Raw genomic sequence first — 20,030 nt, forward strand, 5'->3', positions numbered from 1 at the left:
GGATTTTGATGGCGGGAGAACAGAGGAGATTATCAAAGGCGTAGCTGCAGGGACCACCTCCCAGGTTGAGGGGGCTGGACCTCAGGGCTGCGGGATTAAGCCCCGCCCTCCAGCGTTAATTTCAAACTGCGCGACCGTTTCTCACCTGCCCTGCGCTAAGGCGGGGGCTGCACCCAGTTCCGGGAGGGAGGGACGTGCAGGGCTCGAGCCTTCCGCAATTCTCGGAGCCCACATACGCAAGAGACGTTAAGCACTGCCGCTGGCCGCCAGGGGGGAGGAGTACGTACTTGGCGTAAGGAGGGGCGTAGCGCGTTCCCGCCAGTGGCGGCGGTTAGGGCGTTTACGTAACGGCCTGACGTAGGGGGAAGACGCATTAGTGGGGGAAGGTTCTAGAAAAGCGGCGGCAGCGGCTCTAGCGGCAGTAGCAGCGGCGCCGGGTCCCGTGTGGAGGTGCTCCTAGCGGTGTTGTTTCTCGAGCAGCGGCAGTTCTCACTACAGCGCCAGGACGAGTCCGGCTCGCGTTCGTCCGCGGAGATCTCTCTCATCTCGCTCGGCTGCGGGAAATCGGGCTGAAGCGACTGAGTCCGCGATGGAGGTAACGGGTTTGAAATCAATGAGTTATTGGAAAGGGCATGGCGAGGCCGTTGGCGCCTCAGAGGAAGCCGGCCAGCCGCCTCCGTGGGAGAGCGGCGGGGAATCGGGCCGCTGAGTAGCGGCTGCTCCGGGGGTGTTTGGCGGAGTCTCGCGTAGAGGCCTGGTCGGACTAGCAGCCTCCCCACCCTCGGCCTCCGGCGCCATTTCCCTGTCCTGGGGTGGGGGATGGGGAGCTTTCACATGGCGGACGCGGCCCCGCTTTGGTGAAAGTGGGACGAGGAGGCGGGAATTCTTATTCCCTTTTCCAAGCCGGCTGATTTGGGGCCCCCGGCGTCTCCGCGTCGGGCGTTTCGGCGGCGGCGGGTCCTCGTGAGGCGTCTGCGGAGCCTCCCCTCCCCCGCTCTCCCGGGAACCGGATTTGGCGGCCGCCATTTTCATGTCTCTCCTTTCTCGCAGCGTTTTTTCTTTTCGCGCGCTGAATTCTGCTAGTGGAATTTCTCTCCTGGAGCGTAGACGGGGCTAACGACTTTGTTTTCTTCCCGGGCTGCGTTCGTGCGTTTCGCGGTGGATTTGGAGCGGTTGGGGAGCGTGGATCTTAGCGTCCTGCGCACCTCGTTACGGGCGCCGAGCCTTCCCCTCGATGAAATGGCGCCATTGCGCGCAGGAGCCGCACGGCGGGCGGTGGGGGGGGCGGGCGGCCGGCGCGGGCTAGGAGAGGGTAGAGCCGCCAGGGCGCCGGGCAGCCCTCACGCCAGCTTCGGCACAAAGACGCCATTTCTGTTGCCAGTGCTCGCTGGAGTAACGGTTCTATCTGGGTCTGCAGTGACTGAAAGGGCAGTTGGAGCGCAGGGAATTGGACGCGAACAAATCGCCGGACCGTCCGATCAGTACCGACTCTGAAGGCGGCAGTGAGGATGAGGAAGGAGGGTTGGGGAGGGTTCGCTTCAGATTCCTTCACTGCCCTGGAGGACTGTTTGAGTTGTAGACTCAGCGTGTTTTAGTTAACACTTCCCTAGGAAGTTTAGTCTTTTCTGGGTAAGACCGTGGATCTCTGTGGAGGAGACGTGAGCAATTACGAGGAGAGGTAATTAGTGATTTTGTCCTTGGTGGTTGACTGAAACATGACTCGGTCCTTTAATGCGTGTATGTTTATGTGCAAACTGTTGCAGGCCTGGGCCTCTATGTTTGTGAGCTTTGTCACTTGCTTTTCTCATTTATGTTTGTAATCATGGTTGATCATTACATTGATAAACATAAGGTTTCAAGCAAAGGGGGTCTCCCTGGTTATTTTCTTTGACCCTAAGCACGTTTATAAAATAACTTTGTTTATAATCGATAGTGGACATCGGGTAAGTTTGGAAAAATTTAAGAGGTAAGTAATGAGTTTTTGCTTTCTGTTAGTGATTTGTAAGACTTGTAGATGTGCTTTATTTCTAATTTATTTGGACGTAGATCTACGTACTGAGGACATTTTAGAATAACGTTAGCTGGAAAATCAAAATCAACTGCCAAACTATTTTAAAAGGCTATTTGAGTGTCTCATAGGAGCTAGTAAGATAATTTTAGTTAAATTTTGATTTTCAGAAATCTGAAAACACTTAGCTGTGCAGGGAAAACATCTGAATTGGCTCTTAGAGCTGTTTTTTGAGCAGTTGGGAATATATGTATTGGAGGAAGAATCTCCAGAAACGTAGGGTGGGAGTAGTGATGCTGCTTGCTGGGAACAAAATAAGTCTTGCTTTCAGAATTACGATCGATCTTTTACCTTGCACCGTGCATTCATATCAGTTGGTACGAATGCCATGACCTATTCTATTTTAAGGGTTTTTTGAACTTTTCTTAAACCTGGTTCCCTTATAAGTCATTTAATTACTCGTTCTTCCATAACTGCTCAAAAAAAGGACTGTTTATGGCAGCATATTTGCTTGCTGGTTTGCAGATACTAAGAGATTTCAGCTCAGGCATTTTTCTTTTGACTTGTAAAATTTGAGGCTCACACTTGTGCAGTGTGTTTTGCCAGATGGCCACTAAGTTCCATAAACCTGAGCTTTCAATATAGTTGATGAGCTTCGGATGAATGTATTTTACTGTACATAATGGTTCTTAGCTAAATAATAGTTTAGATTGTTAATGGCACATGCATTCTCAGTATAGAAGTGCCCACCAATAATCATGCTAAACTTTTGAAGCTTCAGATGCTGCTCTACATTAAAACTAGTTTGTCTTTGTTACTGAAAGGTTACATCTTAAGATTAATTTTATATGTACCATTAATGTTTAATTTGTTAAATAATAAAAGTTGTTACGGGGAAAGTTGTATTTAAAAATTTTTGTTGTTGTTGAGAAACTTAGAATCCCCACAAGAGGGGGCAGTTAAGGGAAAATGTCAGGTTTTCAGAATCTGAATACTGAAATAAGTGGTAAACTTTGGGTCTTAAGGAACCAAGAGTTACTTTTTATATTTAAAAACTCCAGGCTGAGTAAGTTATCTTCTGTGTTTTGAGACTATAAGATTGAACAAAAATTTTGGTAAAAATTCTTAAGTAGCCTTCAATGACCGCGGGATGGATTTACTTTTCCTTAGAAAGTTATTAAAAATTAAATGATACATTTGTGCTTAAGATTATCAAATGTCAAGTAAACTTAGATCAAGCATTAGTGATATCGAAACTTGTGTAGTTCAGCTGAGGCAGTTTTTTTTTTGGTGTAACTCAACTAATATGCAGTTTAACATATGGTTTAAATTTGATGTAAGTTTTTTTTTTCCCCCCCAGAAAACTTTAGAAACTGTTCCTTTGGAGAGGAAAAAGGTACTCTGCCAGCAGGTCACCTCATCATATTTAAGAATTTAATTTCCAGCATACAAAAAGGAAATGTAAATAAAAATTGAAATGATGTTTTCCTTTGCAGAGAGAAAAGGAACAGTTCCGTAAACTCTTTATTGGTGGCTTAAGCTTTGAAACCACAGAAGAAAGTTTGAGAAACTACTACGAGCAATGGGGAAAACTTACAGACTGTGTGGTATGTAAACTATGGAATTTTGAGTACAAATGCTAGACTTTTAGTTGTGTGTTGAGTGGCTATTGCAGAAAATAACCTAAATCAGTACTTTTAGTAAGAATTATCCTGTAACATAAAATGAGATTTAAATGCTAAAGTTCCTGCCTTGGTTTTAAAGGTAATGCGAGATCCTGCAAGCAAAAGATCAAGAGGATTTGGTTTTGTAACTTTCTCATCCATGGCTGAGGTTGATGCTGCCATGGCTGCAAGACCTCATTCAATTGATGGGAGAGTGGTTGAGCCAAAACGTGCGGTAGCAAGAGAGGTAAGAAAAACAACTTCCTTGTGTAGTAAGCATGAAAAAAAAATGTTCTGCTGAAGATCAGAATGTCGTTTTTAAAATAATTCAACTCAAGGTTTTATCCCTCATTGAAATCTGTATTGGGCTTCTAAACATGTTTCTCCTTAAGCTTACTTTTTTTTGTTTTTGAGTTGGAGTCTCACTCTGTCACCCAGACTGGATGCAGTGGCCGCTCCCAGGCAGTCCACTCACCTCAGCCTCCCAAAGCCCGGGATTACAGGCTGAGCCACCGAGCCCAGCTAGCTTACTTTTTAAAGCACTGGGTAATCTTAAAAGCTGTTTGTTATTTTACCATAGTTGGATATAAGCTATATGTGGTACAAACGTGTGTTTTCAATCATGCTTGAGGTTTTTTGTCAGGATGACTTTTTTTCCTTTACTATTTCAGGAGTCTGGAAAGCCAGGGGCTCATGTAACTGTGAAGAAGCTGTTTGTTGGAGGAATTAAAGAAGACACTGAGGAACATCACCTTAGAGATTACTTTGAGGAATATGGAAAAATTGATACCATTGAAATAATTACTGATAGGCAGTCTGGAAAGAAAAGAGGCTTTGGCTTTGTTACTTTTGATGACCATGATCCTGTGGACAAAATTGTATGTAAGTATCTTACTTTTTACATTACTTTCGATGTAAAATTTTGGGCACATTAACAATACAGCTTAATTAAGAGGTAAGCGTTTTAAGTCCCTTAGTATCCGTGTTTTAAGAAGTCTGAATTTTTCATTCCAGTGCAGAAATACCATACCATCAATGGTCATAACGCAGAAGTAAGAAAGGCTTTGTCTAGACAAGAAATGCAGGAAGTTCAAAGTTCTAGGAGCGGAAGAGGAGGTAACTCTTAATTCTGTTTCTTCTTTATTTTTGTTTGTATAAGTGCCTGCTACTAACTAGGGCATTATTGTAGGAAACTTCGGTTTTGGGGATTCACGTGGCGGAGGTGGAAATTTTGGACCAGGACCAGGAAGTAACTTCAGAGGAGGATCTGGTGAGTTCAAGCTCTAAGTGTTTGAAGGGGGTAAGTGTGCTTGGTTGACAAAAGTGTTGGTTAGAGTCTAGATTTTAAAATTGTCCCAAAGATTTAATAGGTTGTATCCTGCTGAGCTCTTCTGATTTGGTCAGACAAGAGGTAATAGGGGTTAATAATAGGTGAACTTACTTGAATTAATAGTGTAATGAGGCCTAAACTTTGGGATCTACACAGTGTCAATAAAGTTAGGACTGGGCACAGTGGCTCTCCCAGCACTTTGGTAGGCTGAGACAAGGTGATTGCCGGAGCCCAGGGATTCAAGACTAGCCTCAGCAACTTGGTGAGACCCCCGTCCCTACTGCAAATCAAAAATTAGCAGAGTTGTGACGCGCACCTGTAGTTCCAGCTACTTGGAACGCTGAGGCAGAAGGATCACCTGGGCCAGCAGGTTGCGGCTGCGGTGGCCATGAGCATGCCACTGCACTCCATCCTGGGTGACAGTGAGACTCTAACTCAAAAAAAAAAAAAGGTTAGGCATGCTGAGTCTGAGCCCAAAATTCGGGCAGATATTTTGGAAGCTATAGGTGCACACCGCCATGCCCAACTAATCTTTTTTTCTTTTGAATGTACGGATGAGGTCTCCCCAAGTTGCCTAGACTGGTCTCGAACCCATGGGCTCAGGCAGTCCTCTCACCTCCGACCTCCCATAGTGCCGGGATTACAGGCATAAGTCACCATGCCTAGCCCATGTGTTTACTTTAATGATTAAGGAACGTTAATATGTTCAGTCCTGAGGTCCTAATTAGGAAAATAATAATAAGTTGAATATGGGGAACAGTTTATAATAACCTTAATCTCTTTCGACTCTTAACAGATGGATATGGAAGTGGACGTGGATTTGGGGATGGCTATAATGGGTATGGAGGAGGCCCTGGAGGTTAGTTTATGTGACTTTAAGTCTTTTAATGTTTTACATTTTGCCCCTTTAAAAGAGCTCATCTGATAATGATTCTGTTGTTTGGCATTTTCTTTGATTAGTTTGCTTATTAGCTGTTTTATAGCTTAGGAAATACAGTGCAAAATCATAGGTGAATCTTAAATGAGAACTTTAAGACTATTTTATCCCATTGTTTTTCAAGCAGTAGAATTGGACCTGGATGTGGTAGCTTATATACCGTTTTGGAAAGGTGTAGAATACTGGATTTGATTGAGATCAACCTATAAGGGGAATCATATGAAAAGAATTGTGTTAGCCTTTAAGCAGATGAAAACTTGCAAAAAGATACCTGTCTGTGGTCTGAGTGTTCCTACAGATGAGATTGTGAGCATTGCTGGACAACAAGCGATGTACTAAATGAATCAGTTCATGGAGTACAGAAAAGGTTGATAACTTAGAGATAACCTAATAAGAATAGGGATAATTGAAACTGAGCTAGTAATAGACTTGATTTCTGTATTAGTTGCTCATTAGGCATGACTAAGTTAATCCTATATTATGTTAACCATTCCAGCCTTGATTTGAAACAAACTAGAGAAAGCTGAATTATACTCAGCTGCAAGTGATTTGAGGTTTAGCATACCAATGTTTGCTAATATTTGGTTCTCTGCTCATTTCTACTCAAGGTAAGGCAGGGAACATATTTTAAGAAAGAGACATGGTAACTGATAGGGAGATATGAATCTTTTGGATTAGTAGGAGGAAGTGGTTCTTGTTTTCTCCCTAGCCCATATTGGTCTAACTCCACAGTTCTTAATCTCTTACATGTAATATTTCCTTCATAAAGGACCCTTAATGCCTTTAGTTTCAGGGGAAGGCTGTGGGTAGGCACCCAGCAAAGATAGGTATTCAGCCTTTTGAGTCTGTTCTAGAAGAAGTTATAGAATGAGAATTTCGTTTATAAAATTAAATAGTTTGGAAAGCTGGAAATACGGTGTGATAAGACACTTCAAATGCCATTGAAAATATTAAGTAATTACTTAAAGGCTTATTTTATAATAGGTGGCAATTTTGGAGGTAGCCCTGGTTATGGAGGAGGAAGAGGAGGATATGGTGGTGGAGGACCTGGATATGGCAACCAGGGTGGGGGCTACGGAGGTGGTTATGACAACTATGGAGGAGGTAACTCACCTGCAACCTTTCTGTGGGAATTTGGAGTGGAATTAATGACTTTACTCTTGAGATTCTTTTTAATTTCAATATTATCACAAGATAGAAACTTTTTAAATTGTAAATAGGCAGTTTACATTAATTCTGGTTTGTTTTTGTGGGAGCCTTGCTCTAAATAATATATAGCGTGTATCACTGGTTTAATGTTTGTATTATGAAGTCCATTGTGCTAGTATCCCAAATTGTTTTACAGGAAATTATGGAAGTGGAAATTACAATGACTTCGGGAATTATAACCAACAACCTTCTAACTACGGCCCAATGAAGAGTGGAAACTTTGGTGGTAGCAGGAACATGGGGGGACCATATGGTGGAGGTAATTTATAAGTAAAAATTGTTAATTTTCAGATTGTGTGTTCAAAAGATTAGTGTTTACTTTAAGGGACATAACATTAAGTATGTTAGTTTATATTTGGATAATGTGCCCATCTCTAGAAATGCAGTTTGCAGAAATCATCAGAAGGATTTCAGCAAACAAGTTGTAAAAGATTGGGGGTATTATGGTGGATGTGGGATGTTCTGTGGTTTAAATATTTTTGTGCTGAAGAAAGCATTTCTGGCAGTTCTTTTTTATTTGTTCTTGGCTAGTTATATTTTTAAGATCATCAAAATTGCCAAGTACATTGCAAATGGTATAAAATGCTATGATGAGTTCACTGGAAGTTAGATACTAAACCTTATATTGGGCTGATGATGGAAAATTAAAGTAAGTTTGCTTTCTCTTGCTGTTCCAACAATTCTAGGAAACTATGGTCCAGGAGGCAGTGGAGGAAGTGGGGGTTATGGTGGGAGGAGCCGATATTGAGCTTCTTCCTATTTGCCATGGGTAAGTAGTTTTTGAGTTTTACAATATTATTGTCTTGGGAGACCTAGCTGCAGGAGTAAAAGCTTTTTAGGATCATGTTATCTTTCCTTAAAATCTGGTTAGATGGATAATTTCATAACCTATTTTTTTTTTACTCTTTACTTCTGTTGAAACAGGCTTCACTGTATAAATAGGAGAGGATGAGAGCCCAGAGGTAACAGAACAGCTTCAGGTTATCGAAATAACAATGTTAAGGAAACTCTTATCTCAGTCATGCATAAATATGCAGTGATATGGCAGAAGACACCAGAGCAGATGCAGAGAGCCATTTTGTGAATGGATTGGATTATTTAATAACATTACCTTACTGTGGAGGAAGGATTGTAAAAAAAAAAAGAAAAAAAAAATGCCTTTGAGACAGTTTCTTAGCTTTTTAATTGTTGTTTCTTTCTAGTGGTCTTTGTAAGAGTGTAGAAGCATTCCTTCTTTGATAATGTTAAATTTGTAAGTTTCAGGTGACATGTGAAACCTTTTTTAAGATTTTTCTCAAAGTTTTGAAAAGCTATTAGCCAGGATCATGGTGTAATAAGACATAACGTTTTTCCTTTAAAAAAAATTTAAGTGCGTGTGTAGAGTTAAGAAGCTGTTGTACATTTATGATTTAATAAAATAATTCTAAAGGAAATTGTGTAATTATAGACTTTTTATTTTAAATAAGTTAAGGAGTGGGTAGTATAATTAAGGTTCGTTGCAAAGCTGTTGTTATATTTGTGTAAGATAAATGCTGGTCAGATATAAGTGTGTTGTCTGCAATTCATCAGGATTAAATTATGTAGATAACTTAAGGGATATCTCTGCAAGGAGAAACACCTTTTTAGATCTTTTAGATGCTGCTTCTTCAATGCAAGGAAAGGAAATAACCCCAGCGAGGTACTCTTCAGGGACACAGGTCTAGTACAAGAGAACTCTTGACGGCTACTAAGTTCAGCCAGTCTTAAAAAACTGTGCTGTTTCTACAAAGCTTTAACCACAGTAGTTTATAAGGATGCCAACGAAAGCTGAGGGTGTAGAGCAAAATAGTTCTAAGCTTCAGTTAAACTTCTTTAGGTAAGATCTTATTTACTTTTCCTTTCTTAATTTTCCTCCCTAAAAGATAAACTAATACTCTTCAATGGTCTTTCAGAGTATAGTGGTTCTTATGTAGTTTAACATAGCTATAAATTGAGTTTAACAATTCATAAACTCAAGAGAATAATTTTTATAAACCCTGTTTTCCAATCTGTCATTTAAATTATTTTGGTTGTTTTTCCCTTTTTTTTTCCTTCTTTCCCACCCCCCTCCCCTCTCCATGAAGATTCAGGTGCTTAACATATCATTTTTTTCCCTGCTGGAATTTTAGCATTGATATGAGCCATGGACAAGTATATTCTGCTGCCACAAAGACTGTAAAGTGCTTCATTTCAACAGCTGAGGCAAGCCAAGTGATCATTAATAAAGCTTTTCTTGGTTCCTTCAGTGGTGTTGGTAGTAAAATGGTAGGTAAAAGTTAGGCTGCAACTTCAGTAAATCATGAGATTTCCCATCATTACACCCTGTATTCACATATCTTGAGTCGAACATTGTGAGTGAACTAGGCATTTTTATTAAAATAAAGACATCTGCTCTATTTATGGTTCTAGCTTTACATGCTTATCAGGGTGAGACTGAAAGAAGGCAAGGCAAAATGATTGAATAGTTTATGCTTATGAATAAAGTGTCTACATGATAAAGCTTGTATGTATGCAGTATTACATAGATGGGTTTAAATGTGGTAATTTTGCCCAGTGTCCTACCCTGATGAGTGGTTGGCTGTTGAAATTCGTTTCTTATTATGAGTTTGCTTGCCTGGCTTTATTGCCTTTTTCAGTGATGTGATAATCAGGGCTTATTCAACTATATATGCACCAGTCAGTCTTCTCTGATCCCAAGACCACCACTGAAGTTATTTAGGTTCTTTGGACAAACATGATAAACTTCTTCAGATACTTTTTTTTTCCTTTGGCAGGAAGGTGTCTTGCTGCAGGTAACTAATGAAGAAGTGGTCAACCACAGAGTCTTCAAGAAATAAGAAATTCTGTACCATCTGAAAGTAGTTCTTGTTGGTGCCTTCATTTTAAAAGCACTCTAAGATAAAAGGGAAATGTTTTCTGATAAAACAATCTTCAATTAGTTCAGGTTCTTGATCTAAATTTAAAAATGAGTGTTGTTTGTAAAACAGTAACATCAAATTGGCTAGAGAGAAATGTATCATGTTTTAAATTAGGTTTTGTGAGTAGACAGATTAAAATTCTATTTTAAATACAAAGTTTATAAAATAAATACTTTTGTATCCAAATACTTCGTGTAATGTTTACACATAAAATGTGTGAATCTTGTTCTACAGATATTCAGTTGTCTAGAATATCACCATCCCCTAAATTTTTAAAGCAATTTCACAAAGCTATGCATATTTCCATTTCCTTTCAGTATTAATAGACAAATAAGAGCATTGTGGCCATTACTGGCTGTCCCTAATAAAATGCTATTTATGCACTGTATATTCAGCGTTTGAATACTGCTGCAGCTTGCTGGCTTTACCTTGTATGTTTAACATTACTGGTGGCATTTTGAAGTCATGAATTTTAAATTAACCATCTAGAGTGGTCCAGATTAACTGGCTATGGAAAGCACTGATGCCTAAAATCTGCCATACCTAGTTTGTCAAATGTTAACTAGCTCTATTGCATTTTATACTTAGTAAATGAATGTGAGTGGTTGTCTTTTAAGAGTTAATCTTTTTGGGTAAAATTCACAGGGATTTTCTTGGACATTAACCTGAATTAATCAAGGAAAGGATAAAAGTAACAAGGGCAAAAGTTAATTGATTGTCATTATTTCTTTTGGTCCTGATAATATGGGGTGTAACAGGTAAGTCAACCTAATGGCTAACGGAAGTATTATAAACTGTCACATGAAATCCTAGTTGCATTCACTGACTATAAACTGAGTACTTGACTTCAAATTTAGTAAGAAAAAAGTTTTCAAGGTTTAAAAAAAGGGTGGCTCTACAAATAAGTTGAACTTTGAAGAAGTAAATCAACTCAATACACACAAACTCAAAATACCAATTCTTTTCCAGTAAGGGTGTCACAAACGAAAAAATTAGTGCACAGTAGCCTGTGAAGATAAGGGTTTAACGAAACGATAGGTAATGTTGAAAATTCAACATAGGCATTTTTCCTATGAGTTGTGTATTAAGCTGTTTTTCTTTTAGAAATTAAGGACATTTTTTATGTAACGATACATTGTGCTAGAAGAAAAATGCACTCTTGTATAAGGTGTTAACATTTTATCTCAGGTTTAAACACTTGCCATATAACACATTACCTCAATATTTGAGTAACAAACTGCATCTGTGGGTCAAATATTGGGATCAGTGAAACTGGTTGTGGCTGGAGCTTAAGGTTGTGCTCACAAACCTTTACTAGGTTTGGAGAATTCACGGCCGAGGGAGCATACCAGCAGGGCTGAAAAACTAATGCTTGGCTGTTAACCTTCCTCCAGAGTGAGTGATTCCAAGTAAGCAAGGAAAATGCTGCCTACGACCACATATCATAAGCCACACCATTTTGTGTTCTAGTTATCACACAGTGGGAAGGTTCTACTTTAGTAGGTGTAGTTACCAAGAGGGCAAGGATCATTGGGAACTACCTTTGAAGTTGTCTACCACACTTGAGTACTGTTCTTTTATTGTGGAAGTTATAATGCATTTGTGTTAAAGTGGATGGTTCCTGTGTGTGAGGTTTTCAGTAGCCAAATTTGGCAGGTCAGATTAAGTTGGTTTTGAAATTAGCTGATCTGTTTAACTTGTGTGTTGGGAGCTAATTTGGGGAGAGTTGTAATTCATTGCTAATGGTAGTTGAAAAGTTGGGTGTACGTACTTGATAACAGGTCACTAATCTCGACACCTCATGTATACACTTGGCTTTGTTCTTGAACCTACCATATGTACGTTTTGTAACTTGGGTGCCCAGATGATAAATAGCTTGCACCATTTAGTGCTGCAACTAGTGATGGTGGTTTTGTAGGGGGACCAGGAATTCCAGACCAGCCTGGGCAGCATAGTGAGACTTAATCTCTCAAATTATTTGAGTAAGAGGAGGCAGTGATGGGGAAACGACCAAAGTTGTGTGTTTGAGAAAGTTCGTTTCTCACAGACTCTTGTTTCAGGATTTTTAATGCTCCCCAATACCAAAACCTACTGGTGCTAAAGTCTTGTATAAAATGGTGTGGCATTCGCATATTACCTAAGCACATACTGTCACTCATCTCTACCTGTGCCCAGTACAAGATGGAACCTAGGGAATAATGACAAGGAGAAGCATGTTCAATACAGATGCAGCCATGCATTTCCTTAATATGTTTAATCCACAGTTGGTTCCACGGATGCAGAGGGTTTACTGTAAAGGCCTACCAAAAGTTTCAAAGTGCTACAAAAAGTAACCTGTTTTGAATAGAGCTTGTAATTGAAGGGTGGGTGATACTTGTACCTAGAAGCATTTTCTGGCAAGATTTAGGGCTTGAAATAAATATCTAAATCCAACTTTAAATGGAAAATTTTATTATAAAAGTCCAAACTATATATAAAAACTGCATTTCTGAAACCCAAGAATACTTTTTATAGCATGATGTTCTGTGTTAAGTCAATGAGGTCCTCTAGCAGAGACAATATCCGAGAACAATCTAAAATTTCGAAAGATGCACTTTTTTTTTTTTTGGTGACAGTCTTCAGCCTGGAGTGCAGTGGTGGGCTCATGGCCACTGGCTTTTGACCTGCTGGACTCAGGATCCTTCTGCTTTAGCCTCCCAAGTAGCTGGAACTGCAGGTGTGCATTGCCATCACATCCATCTACTTTTTTGGCTCATTGTAGAGATGAGGGCTCACCAAATTGCCCAGGCTGGTTTGACCCCCACACTCAAGCAGTCAGTCCTCTCACCTCTGCTTCCCCAAACGTTGGAATTACAGGCAAAAGCCACAATGCCCTGTCTAGTATACAGATTAAAATCTAATGTCCAAACATGACAGTTGGGGTGAGGTCATTTGCTAACCTCAAAATTTTGTTTACTGTTCAAATAAATTCATGGAGTTTAATTTAAAGTACTTATAAAGTAATCTTTCTTTTTCGTCTTGCCCTTGTTTCTCATTTTGCCTATTTTAAACTTAAGTAACTTTCAGATAGTTTCGCATTCCCATTTCTTTGTGAAATGCTGTGTTCGCCCCCCGATTTTTTTCCCCCTGTTGGTTTTTCTTTGTATGGCTGTAATGTTCTGGTGGGTTGGAAAGTTCAGTGTCCCAGGATGTGAGACAGACCATACAGCCCGGCTTTATCACTGTCAGGAATTCCATGGGTTTCACAATACATGCAAGTTGTGTTTCTCTATGCAGGTGTGTCCATTCAGTCTGGTTACAGGAAGACCTCTGGCATAAACTATACCAGCTGTGGTTCTTGGCCCTTTGCATTAAAGTTGTGAAAGTACTCTTAATATTTTAAAGCTCTTATTTTTTGGCACATAGGCCATCTTCTGTGTTAAGTCTGAGGGAAGATTGGCTGCATTAGTTTGGCATACTATGCTGACTTGTTTGGCTTAAGTCTGACCAATTGTCTAAAAATTATAACTGCTGCTGCCCTATTTGCTAGGTATTCAATTCACTTATATTCCAGAATGTGGATATTTTGGAGGAAAAATAGGTAAACTGGCATTTCTGCATAAAAGGGAAGTTAATTTTTTAAATAAATTCAAATACAAAACTTATTTTCACAGAAAAATTTATAAATTACAAAGATTAAAAGCCTTTGAAAAAGCTATTCAGTGCTAACAAACTAAATAAGGCTATTTTCTATTTTAAGTAAAAAAACAAATACACCTTAAAATTGGATCCCCGGTGCTCTTTTTGAAGTGATCATGTTACTAAAAAAAGTGGCTGCCAAGGTGCTATCAGGTTTTCATGTTACCTTATATTTTGAACATAATTATGAGTCTTGTATACAATGGAGTATGAGGAATCCATGAAAAGTTCTGACTTCCCCAAATTTCACACAAGTGTGGTCTTGCAGTCCTAAACATTTGTCCATATAAAGATTCAAAACGTAGCCTTGACTGAGTGATTCAAGTAGCAGTACTTAAAGATGTAACACTTGAAGCAGTTCTCAATGACCTGTAATCCAAACAACCAGTTTCTGAACATTACTCTTTCCACATAAAGGAGTCCATGTTTAACTTCTCTCACTTTTTCTTTTTCCCTTTTGAGTTTCCTTTTTGTGGCCTGAGGTGACCAGCTCTTTGGGTACAATCAAAACACTTCCATCATGGTTGCACTGAAGAGCATACTGGTTTGGGTTGACTGGCCTACCTTGGTCATCTCTTAATCTACTAAAAACATCATGATAAAGGTCATGCAATTTCTGTTTCATTATGTTAATAGCTTTGTTACACTGGGCTCGCTCTTTCTTAAGGGTTTCCTTCTTTGCTTGCAAGTTGCTTACATCATCTTCTAGGTTCAAAATTATATCTAATTTGCGTTTACGACAATTCTGAGCAGCAACTTTATTTTTCCCTCTTCGTCTAATATCACGGATGAGCGAGACTTGTAGGTCTGTCAGATAGTACCTACTTAACATGTTGTTGAAAGAATCAACAGGCATGCGGACAATTTCATCTACTGAAAAAGGGATATGCAGAGCTTTGGCCCGCCGTTCATCACGGCTCAAATTTCTTTCTGTGTCATCGAGGTACCTATTCATCTGTGACTTCTCAGGCCATGAAAAAGATTCAGAAGTGGATTCTGGTGCACTTGACTGTAAGTGGTAAGTGTGGTTATGAAATACGTGAAATGCAAGATCCCCGTGGAATCCAGAATCACTCCTATGATCTATGTGACGAAGCTTACTGGGTTCTGGGTAGTAGCCTCCTACAGCCCCTTCTAAGTCATAATGGGAAAAAGAGTCAAGGTCACTACTGTAACCTATGGCACCTTCTTCATCACACATACAGTGAGAAGAACTGGACTTGGTGACAGAAGTGCTATTGTGACTTGAATTTAAAGAAAGGCCAGAATCAGAATCTGGTTCTTCAAAAAGCTGAGAAACTTCCACTAGATCAAAATCTTCTGTGGCCAATGATAATAAGTTTATCTCATCAAATATGTTTAAATCAAGGTCATACAATAAATCTTGGCTTGTTAGATTCCTCATTTGATTGTCAACAGGTGGAAGAAATCCTGTCAAACTTGTTCCAGGAAGGGTTTGCTCAGGATTGGTGGTATAAGAATTTAACTGCAGAAATGGTTCTTGAGCCTGTGAAGTCCTTGCTGCTGAATCTCTTCTAGAAGTATTGTTGGGACATAGCAACATGGCCTCATGAAGATTTACATCGTGACTTATAGCCTGGCTAAAATTTACATTATAATGTGCCAAAGAATTCATGCCGTCACTGACACTGCATGGAAGAGGAGGAATATCTCCCAGAGAGATGCCCTGAAAAAGCAAGAAAAAAAAAATGCATTAAACATGGCATAACCCCGTTTCAGAGGCAGTTATGTTACCTAACAACTTTCCTCATTTAGGTTAGTATACAAAGCTGACCTCATTTTGTTATTAAATACTTCTGTTATAATCTTGTAGTTTACTACTAGGCAGTAAGACGCAACTCTTCCTACCTGTTGGCAATCTAAGTCCACATTGTGAAGAGTCAGGAATAATAAGCTACAGTGAAGTAGTCTGGAGGGGGGAAGTTCTTTAAAAGACTCCTGTGCTGTCAGAAAAGTAACAACTATGCTTTATCAACGGTCACTCACTATTTTGCTTCAAGGTGAATGGCTAAATTTTTTTAATTGATAGATAATTGTACATATTTATGGGGTACATGTGCTATCTTAATACATGTATACATATAATGTATAATATACAAATTAGGTTATTTGGGATATCTATCACCTTGAACATTTACCATTTATGTGGGAAACATTTCAAATCTAGCTTTTTTGAAATGTGAACTATTGCCATCTACAGCCAGTCTACTATGCTGTTGAATACTACAACTTATTCCTTCTATATTACTGTATGTCTGTACCCGTTAACCAACCTGTCTTTAATTGCTCCCCTCAACACTTCGCAGCCTCTGGTAACTTTCCTTTTTTTTTTGAGTCAGGGTCTCACTGTTACCTAGGCTGGAGTAGTGGCATGATCATGGGCTCAGGCTATCCTTCCACTCAGCCTCAGGCACATGCCACCACACCAGCTACTTTTTTGAGTTCTGGTAGAGACAAGTCTCACTCTGTTGTCCAGGCTGGTCTTGCACTCCTGGGATCCAGCAATCCTCCCGACTCGGCCTTCCGAAGTGCTAGGATTACAAGCTTAACCAACCACTGCATCCAGCCTTACTGTTCTACTCTACTTCCATGAGGTCAACTTTTTTAGCTTTCACATGAGTGAGATGAGTGAGAACATGAGAAATTTGCCTTTTTTGTGTTTGACTTATTTCCCTTAACATGATGACCATCCATGTTGCTGCAAGTGACAGGATTTCTTTTTTGTTTTTTTTGTGGCTAAGTAGTATTCCATGTGTATATATATCACATCTTTTCATCTGAAGATGGACAGTTAGCTCAATATCATACATATTGTTGTGAATAGTGCTGCAATAAACGAGGGTACAGGTATTCCTTGGATATACGGATTTTTTTTTAAGCAAGTACCTGAGAATGGGATCATGTGGTAGTTCCTTTTTAGTTTTTTGAGAAAACTCCATACTGTGTTCAATGAATGATCTCAATTTGATGAGGGAATTATTATTTGGAAAGAAAAATGGTATATATATTTGTTCATTAATTCTCCAAAGCTGAAGCATTTCTATAAAAAGGAAACGAGTCTGTGCACTTACATATTAATGTACTTGACACATAAGTATTATTTTAAGATGCTATATCAACCAAGTAAAAATGGTTATATTTATTCACAGAAGTCAGTACAGACATGTTCTGGCAAGGATAAAAGCCAAGGTGCCAGTTACCTCTTGTAAATTTTCAGGCTGTGATGAAAGCAACTGGAATAAGTCTTCCAGAGAGAAGGATGTGTCTGTCCCATTCAGATGTCTCTGCAGAGAAACAAAAGGTGCATCATCCTTCACATAAATTAAAAAGACTGTCTGGCGCGTTAGGCTTAATCTTTAAAGGATAACCAGATCTTATCTAAGTTTTACATCTACGTGTGTGCGTGCGCGTGAGAGAGAGACAGACAGAGAGAGTTGGAGTCTCATTCTGTGGGAGTGCAGTGGTACTCTGACGGCCATCGTAGCCTGCTGGGCTCAGGCGATCCTTCCACCTCAGACTTCCATGTAGCTGGAACTACAGGCACGCACTAACGCCCAGCTTATATTTTTTTATTTATTGTACAAAGTCTCACCAAGTTGCCCAGGCTGGTCTCAAACCCCTGAGCTCAGACAATCCCTTGCCACGGCTCCCAAAGTGCTGGGATTACAAGCTTGAATCACCACACCTGGCACATCAACTTTTCTTTTGGTTCACTTAAATGTTTTAATATGCACACCTGAAGTCAAAAAGTTAATTAGTATCTCTAGTCTTGCTCTAACCATCTTTCATGTCATTTTTGGCTAATATTTTTATTTCTACCCTTTTTGACCCCATCCATAGCCAGTCCTTCCAATTGGTTAAAAAACAGGGTAATTTTATAGTTAATACTAATGAACATTTACCCAAATTTTTTACAAACTTACCCATCATTGCTCCATCTCACTCTTGCCTTCATGGTTTAGCTTGCTTTCTTGTGATAACTCTTTTGAGGGTCATTTTTAGACAGGATCTGAGTAGCAAGTTCTCTTAAGTTTTTGTTACCTGGAATTATTTTGCATTCATGCTTAAGCGATAGGTGAACTGGTAAAAATCTGTTTAAGGCTTTCCCTCAGTACTTTGTCTTATGACAAAGATTTTTTTCCTTAGTTCTTGGTGTTCTGCTGTTTTACTTTGATGTATCTGGGATTTAACTTGTTTTATCTTAATTTGTTTTACTCCGGAGTTTTATATACTTCATTTTGAGGACTAATTTAATTCTGGAAATGTTTTCCATTTTTTTTTTTTTTTTTGAGTTGGAGTCTCACTCTGTCGCCCAGACTGGAGTGCAGTGGCCGCTGCTGGCCACCGCAGCCTCGATCTGCTGGGCTCCAGCGATCCTTCCGCCTCAGCCTTCCCAGTAGCTGGAATTACAGGCATGCACTACCACGCCCAGCTGATTTTTTTGATTTATTGTAGAGATGAGGTCTCGCTGCCCAGGCGGGTCTCGAACCCTTGGGCTCAGGCAATCCACTCACCTCAGCCTCCCAAAGGTGCGGGATTATAGGCTGAGCCACTGAGCCCAGTTTATAAGCTCATTTTTAAATGTTTCTCTTTCATATTTTTTAGTCTCTTCTTCTGGAGCTCCTATTAGAAATAATCTAGATTTTCTCATTCTATCATTTTCTCATTCTATCATGGTCTCTTATTTTACATCCTTCTCTGGTACATTCTGGGAAATATTCTTGGCTTTACTCTTCAGTTATATCTAATCTGCTACTCGCCCCTCCACTGAATTTTTACTCAAAATGCCTACATTTTTCATACCTAGAACTGCATTTGAGCTCTTTCCTACACCCACTTTTCCTTTTTCCATGATAGTCCTGCCTTGTAGACTCTGTTCCTTAATCTTGTATAATTTAAATGCCTTGATTTTAGTATTTTTCAGAGAATTTGGGAATCCTGACCTTTTTTGGGGGGCATGTACTGCTGACTCATGGCCATTTAATTCTTTATGTCATCTGTAATTTTTAAAAGGTGAGCCTGGTTGGGAGCTGTTTCTGTAGGAACCCCACACCCCACAGGTTACCAACTGTAAGGCAGCCATGTATTTTTCTCTGCAAAACTGTCTCATTTTCTAGACTGTACTTTCTTGGCTTAGGATTTCTGGTGACAAGGGTAGTGTGGATTCAGATCTTCTATCTAGTTTTGCCCCCGGCCGCCCTCCCCCACCCAGGGTTCTAATAGTTTGTTTTTTTTTTTTTTGAGCTGGAGTCTTACTCCTTCACCCAGGCCACGGTGCAGTGGCACACACACTCACAGCCACCCCAGCGACGACCTTCTGGGCTCCAGTGATCCTTCTGCCTCAGCCTTCCAAGTAGCCAGAACTACAGACGCACACTACCATACCTGGCTATTTTTTATTTTATTGTAGAGATGAGGTCTCGTCAAGTTGCCTGTGCTGATCTTGCACCTGCAGGCTCAGACAATCCACTCACCTCGGCCTCCCAAAAGTGCTGGGATTACAGACTGAGCCACCGAGCCCGGCCAGAATTCTAATTTTTAAAGGGTGGATAGGATTGTGCCAGTTCCTGATGCCTAGATACTTTTCTAGAGTTGTCACCTGAAAGAATGGAAATGCCAGTGATTCCCTGATCCAACTCATTTCTGTTATTTCAACAAACTTAAAGCATCTACAAAGTAATACTTTGATTTTTAAAAAAGCAGATGAATATACTGTCAGAGCTATTATAAGAAATGCTGTTTGGCCACGTGCAGTGGTTCACACCTGTAATCCCAGGAGTTCGAGACCAGCCTGGGCAACATAGCAAAAACCTTAACTCTACAAAAAATTTAAAAATTAGCCAGGCATGGTGGTGAATGCTTGTAGTCCCAGCTACTCGGGATGCTGAGGTGGAAGGATTGCCTGAGCCAAAGAGGTTGAGACTGCTGTAAACTGTGACTGTCATAATCATTGTAATTGTTCCACTGTTCTCCAGCCTGGGTGACAGAGCGACACCTGACAAAAAAACCTGTGATTTGCAGTACACACAGACATGATGTAAATACTTACTAAAAATGGATATAGGTGCTGGGCTCGGTGGCTCAGCCTGTAATCCCGCGCCTTTGGGAGACTGAGGTGAGTGGATTGCCTGAGCCTGTGGGTTCGAGACTAGCCTGGGCAGGCGAGACCTCATCTCTACAATAAAATAAAAAAATTAGCCGGGCGTGGTAGTGCGCGCCTGTAATTCCAGCTACTTGGAAGGCTGAG

General features: G+C 40.1%; 2 protein-coding genes across 6 annotated transcripts in view; one reads left to right on the plus strand and one right to left on the minus strand.

Annotated features, from left to right (window-relative positions):
- Nucleotides 1–338: 338 nt before the first annotated feature.
- On the plus strand, nucleotides 339–10,472 carry HNRNPA2B1 (heterogeneous nuclear ribonucleoprotein A2/B1). Of its 5 annotated transcripts, none has more exons than XR_002482229.1 (13): nucleotides 379–595; nucleotides 3,369–3,404; nucleotides 3,505–3,615; nucleotides 3,773–3,919; nucleotides 4,344–4,554; nucleotides 4,687–4,788; nucleotides 4,862–4,942; nucleotides 5,799–5,861; nucleotides 6,924–7,043; nucleotides 7,285–7,407; nucleotides 7,835–7,917; nucleotides 9,296–9,431; nucleotides 9,941–10,472. XR_002482229.1 is itself a non-coding variant. In XM_021714891.1 (12 exons), exons 1-11 carry the CDS (start codon nucleotides 590–592, stop codon nucleotides 7,894–7,896), a joined length of 1,062 nt encoding a protein of 353 aa, XP_021570566.1. In that variant the 5' UTR covers nucleotides 379–589; the 3' UTR covers nucleotides 7,897–7,917; nucleotides 9,941–10,472. The 5 variants fall into 5 exon arrangements, 1 of the variants encoding a protein (XP_021570566.1); XR_002482228.1 differs by having other exon boundaries at nucleotides 8,073–9,431; nucleotides 9,941–10,270; XR_002482230.1 differs by lacking the exon at nucleotides 3,369–3,404 and having other exon boundaries at nucleotides 339–595; nucleotides 8,073–9,431; nucleotides 9,941–10,270.
- A 2,046-nt stretch (nucleotides 10,473–12,518) lies between these two features.
- NFE2L3 (nuclear factor, erythroid 2 like 3) overlaps nucleotides 12,519–20,030 on the minus strand; it is a 22,404-nt gene continuing 14,892 nt past the window's right edge. Inside the window, exons 3-4 of the mRNA XM_008062847.2 lie at nucleotides 16,984–17,067; nucleotides 12,519–15,449 (exon numbers count right to left, since the gene is read on the minus strand). Coding sequence (XP_008061038.1) covers nucleotides 14,190–15,449; nucleotides 16,984–17,067 — 1,344 coding nt within the window. The 3' untranslated portion in view covers nucleotides 12,519–14,189. The remainder of the gene's footprint in view (nucleotides 15,450–16,983; nucleotides 17,068–20,030) is intronic.

The sequence above is a fragment of the Carlito syrichta genome, unplaced genomic scaffold (genome assembly GCF_000164805.1).
Source record: "Carlito syrichta isolate Samal-C Ts95f unplaced genomic scaffold, Tarsius_syrichta-2.0.1 Scaffold305867, whole genome shotgun sequence".
NCBI lineage: Eukaryota > Metazoa > Chordata > Mammalia > Primates > Tarsiidae > Carlito > Carlito syrichta.